Raw genomic sequence first — 4884 nt, 5'->3', positions numbered from 1 at the left:
GGGCTCCCAAGGGAGGTGGTGCTCTCCCCTACCCTGGGGGTCTTCAAGAAGAGGTTGGATATGCATCTAGCTGGGGTCATCTAGACCCAGAACTCTTTCCTGTCTGTGCAGGGGGTCAGACTCGATGATCTATTGAGGTCCCTTCCGACCCTAGCATCTATGAATCTATGAAAACCTCCATAGCCTCAGCCCCACCTCCTTCTCACAGGCTACACCTACCCCATGCCCCATTCCCTACCCACAAGCCCCACCTCCCAAGTCCCACCCTCTCTCTAGGCCCCACCTCCTCAGCACAGGCCCCACCTCCACAGCCTAGGCCCTGCCCCTGCCATCAGAACCCACCTCCCACCTGCATGCCCCACTTCCATACCACAAGCTCTGCCCCCAGGCCCCAGCCCCAGCACTGACCTTAAGGATGAGCTCCACGACCTCGGTGTGCACCAGCCCATGCACAGGCTCCCCGTTGACGTGGGTGATGAGGTCACCTGCACACAGGCCTGCCTCGTGGGCCGGACCCCCCTCCTCCACGTGCTGCCAGCCAAGGAGGGAATGGTTATCAGGGTGACCCACAATGCAATGGGGCTTCCTTTACCCAAAATGCCATGCACACAGCACACCTGGCAGCCTGCCCTGCATAGATAGGAGACGAGGGCCCCACTCCCAGCATGCCATGCTCCCCAGGGGACTGACGCCTGGTTCCCAGCATGACCTGCTGCTCTGTTCCCACCCTGCCTTGCTGCCCAATGGATGTGAAATTTCACTCCCAGTATGCCCTGCTCCTCATTGGTGTGAGCCCCCATTCCCAGCATGCGCTGCTCCCCACAATTCCTAGCATGACCCACCCAGCACCCCCACGCACCCAGACGACATGGTGCACGCTGTAGACGTCGCTGTCACCCATGTAGACACGGATGGCACGCAGTGTGAAACCATACTGCTTGCCTGCACGCTGGATGGTGATGGGCGAGCGCAGGCAAGTAACAGCTGGCGACAGGTCCCGGCTAGGCGATGAGTCCCGCGACGATGGGTTGGATGATAGCGACCGTGGTGACATGGGGCTGGCCAGTGGCGAGCTGCCATGTGGCTCCACTATGGGAGGAGGGACCCAGGTGTCTGGGCTCCTGGCTCCACCCACACTGACCGCTAGCCCCTGTTACCCTCCCGGAGCTGGAGAGATTCCAGGTGTCCTGGCTACCAGCCCCTCCTGCTCTTACCCAGCACCCACTCCCCTCCCAGAGCTGGGGGTTGAACCCAGGTGTCCAGGCCCCCAGCACCCTCTGCTCTAACCCCCTGGCCCCCACTCCCCACCTAGAGCTGGGACAGAACCCAGGTGTCTGAGCTCCCAGCCCCCACTGCTATAACTACTAGACCCCAGTCCCCTCCCAGAGCTGGGGAGAAAACCCAGGTGTCTGTGCTCCCTGACCCTACTTCCTCCAACCCTTCAGCCCCACCTCCCAGCTCCAAGAGAGAACCTGGGTGTCTGGGCCAGGTGGTACCTGCGGGGATCATGACAGACAGGGCAGTGGCCGAAGCTGACTTGATGACCTTGCCGGGTGTGCGAGGGCTGCGCTTCTCAGGGGCAGCATCACCGGTGAGAGGGGGGTGCCGGGCGCGGCGCAGCACCAGGTCCGTAGCCCGTGGGCCCTGCCCTTCTGCACTCCCTGCTTCAGCCCCCTTGGTCATGTCTCCTGTGGGCACAGGGGTGGATGGAAAGGCTGTGGGGGGAGTGCCATGGACCCACAGGGCAGCCTCGCCCAAACCTGCTGGGAACCTTCCTGGTACTGGGGAGAGAACACAGGCACCCAGCTCCATCTGGGTCTAAGCCCCACAAAACTCTAGTCCCCTCCCAGATCTGGGAAAGAACCCAGGCATCCAGGTTCCCAGCCCACAATGCCGATAGCTACCGCTTCCCTCTGAGATCTGGGAAAGAACCCAGATGTCCAGGCTCCCAACCCCGCACAGCTCCAACCCCCAGCCTCCACTCCCTTCCTATAGCCGGGAGAGAACTCAGATGTTTGGGCTCCCAGGCCCCCCTGCTCTCACCCCCTAGCCCCTACTCCCCTCCCATAGATGGGAACAGCCCCCCCTTTCCCAGAATGCCTTGCATTCCCCAGAATGCACTGTCCCCAGCTGCCTACCCAGAATCTTCTGACTTGCCCACAGCTGTTACCAAGCATGCACTACAACCCCCCCAGCATTTGTCAGCCCATTACTAAGAATGTCCTTCCCTGGTGGGGGGGCAATTACAGTAGGGCAACATGAGGGGCAGTTACCCCTAGGGTAACAGAGTACAAATACCCTGGGATAATGGAGGCAATTAACCCAGGGCAGCATGGAATGTTGGAGGGCAGTTACCTTGGGATACTGGGGTTACCTGCGGCAATGGGGAGGCAATTACCACATGGCAATGGAGGGCAATAACTATGGGGTAGTATAATGAGAGGCAATTATCCTGAGGCAACAGTGGGGCAATTACCCTGAAGCAATGGAGGGGCAATTACCTGCATGGCTGTCGGGGGCGGGAGTCTCGTGGGCTTCGGCAGGGGGGGAAGCAGCAGGGCTGGGTCCAGGGCTACCTCTGGTTGTGCTGCGAGAGCCGGGGGGGCCGCGGGGCCGGGCCTCAGGCTCTTCAGGGCCGGGGGGGCCACGCCCAGGCTCCAGCAGGGCTGAGAAGCGCCGTCGGGCACCCAGGGGAGGGCTCGAGTCACTCTCCCCAAACGAAGACTCCGAGGCTGAGAGACGCTTCCTGCAGGGGAGGGAGATAGGAGTGGAGGCAGAAGAACCCCCCACACTGCTGGCAAGGAACCTGAGTGTCCAGATTCCTAGCCATCCCCCCTGCCCCACCACTGTGCTAATCGACCAGATCCCCAAAGCCTTCCCAGGAGACAGCAAGGAACTCAGGAGTCTGGGCTCCCAGTCCTCCCAGTTTTAACCCCCAGGCCCCACTATCCACCCTGACCTGGGGTAGAACTCAGGTGTCTGGGCTCCCTGACCCTTCCCACTAATCCCACCCCCCCAGCACTGGGAAGAACCCAGGTGTCCAGGCTCCCAGCCCCCTCTGCTCTCTCTCCAGCCCTGGGGCAAACTCCGGCATCCGGGCACTCACATCTCAGGGGACCCTGTGCGCCAGCCACGGTCACGGGGCAGCCCCAGTCCCTCGCGCCGCCCCCGCTCGTCCCGGCCTTTGCCACTCCCAGCTGTGCCTGGACCCTTGGGCTCGTGCTGAGACAGGTGCTCCATGCTGCTGTACACCTAGAGGGGGCACATACGTGTGCACATGGCCCAGCACGCCCTGCCCTGCACACGACCCCTGACCACGCCTCACATGCACCCCTGATCCACCTCTCACACATGCCCATGCACTGGGTCCACCCCTTGCACATGCATGTACACCCAGTTCACTCCTCGCACATGCATGGGCATTGTAGCCACTGCATGCACATGCCCTGGCCCACCCTTTGCACACGTATATCCCTCACACACACATGCACTGTGCACCCAGCCTGCCCCTCATACAGGCATATCCCTTGCACCTGCCCAAACCCTGCCCCCATGGCTAGAACATGCATGGACTAGGCCTCCAGCTTGCTCACACCCTGGCCCTGATGCACAAACTCCCCCACCAGCACAGCCTTGGCCCTGCCCCAGCATGGTGGAGCGTTGAGAGAGCTCTAGAGGGTCAAGGGGATTGAGAGGGATTGGGGGTACTGGGAGGGGTTTGGGGGGAGTCAGGGGGATTGGAAGAACTGGGGGTACCTTGCTGAAGCGGGGGGAACAGGATGAGAAGTGCCGGATCTCCACGGGCTCATCCTCTGTTGTGTCATCTTCATCATACGAATTCACGTGATGGTAGCGATCTGAACGCGCTGCAGGATACCTATGTCACATGTGGCCCCAGAGCTGGAAGCAGCCTGGCCCTGATGCCCCCCCAGAGCCAACTGCATACTGGCCCCTGGCACACCCCAGAGCTGGTTGCCCCCTGCAACACTCCCCAAAGCCAGCTGCATCCCTGCCCCCAACATGCCCGAGAGCTGGTCACACACCAGTCTCCGACACCCCCCAGAACCAGCAGCAACCCAGCCCCTGATGTGTGGTTACATCTCAGCTCTAACACCTCCATAGAGCCAGCCATACCCAGCTCCTGGCCAGACATTCCACCCCAGTGAGGACAGCCTTAATCCCCAGTCCCTAATGCACCCCCCACCCCAGAGCCAGCTGCATTGTGGGAGTTCCGAAGGGGGGAGGTCCCATGGGGGGGACACAGGGGAGTGTCACTTGCTGTCAAAGTAGCTGGTGTCTTCCTCAGACTCAAGGTGGGGAATGAACTCGGCCTTCTGCCGCAGCAGCCCTGTCCAGTCCAGGTCCTTGAAGAAGGCATGCTGCTTCACCTCAAAGGCCCCACCTGCCACACACACCCAACACATTTGCACATGCAGGCACACAGGACACGGAATACAGCATCAGTGTTACAGAAGGGGCGGGGGGACAAAATGGGAGTGGGGGGCAGAGGAGCCTGATGGGGTTGGGTGGGGTCTCAGAGGTTAGGTCTGGCTGTGGCAGGAGTGTGGGGGGCAATAGCCAGGGTCTGGGGGGACTCATTGGAATACTGGAGGGGAAAGACAGTACTGGGGAGCAGGGAGTGTGATGGGGAAATTGGGAGGCTCATTGAAGCAGTGGGGGGGGGTCAATTCCCTGGGAAGTTTGGAGGATCTGAAGAGGGGGGGAGCGGGGTTTGTGGGTGGGGGGTCAGGGTGCACATGCGGTCTAGTGTGGGTTCCAAGGGTTTCCAGGTCTAAAGGAATGGAGAGGTCTGTGGGGTTTTGGTGGAGGAGGCTGTGGGGGGAGTCCGTGCGAGGCTTGGGGGGCTATGGGGGGTCAATGGTA

General features: G+C 61.3%; 1 protein-coding gene across 1 annotated transcript in view; it reads right to left on the bottom strand.

Moving 5' to 3' along the window:
- MAST1 (microtubule associated serine/threonine kinase 1) overlaps positions 1–4884 on the bottom strand; it is a 29063-nt gene that overhangs the window by 6446 nt on the left and 17733 nt on the right. Inside the window, exons 17-23 of the mRNA XM_025203836.1 lie at positions 4280–4459; positions 3757–3866; positions 3107–3252; positions 2502–2746; positions 1497–1688; positions 860–1089; positions 409–531 (exon numbers count right to left, since the gene is read on the bottom strand). Coding sequence (XP_025059621.1) covers positions 409–531; positions 860–1089; positions 1497–1688; positions 2502–2746; positions 3107–3252; positions 3757–3866; positions 4280–4459 — 1226 coding nt within the window. The remainder of the gene's footprint in view (positions 1–408; positions 532–859; positions 1090–1496; positions 1689–2501; positions 2747–3106; positions 3253–3756; positions 3867–4279; positions 4460–4884) is intronic.

Source organism: Alligator sinensis, unplaced genomic scaffold (assembly GCF_000455745.1).
Source record: "Alligator sinensis unplaced genomic scaffold, ASM45574v1 scaffold707_1, whole genome shotgun sequence".
NCBI lineage: Eukaryota > Metazoa > Chordata > Crocodylia > Alligatoridae > Alligator > Alligator sinensis.
This window is presented reverse-complemented; position numbering and strand designations above follow the sequence as displayed.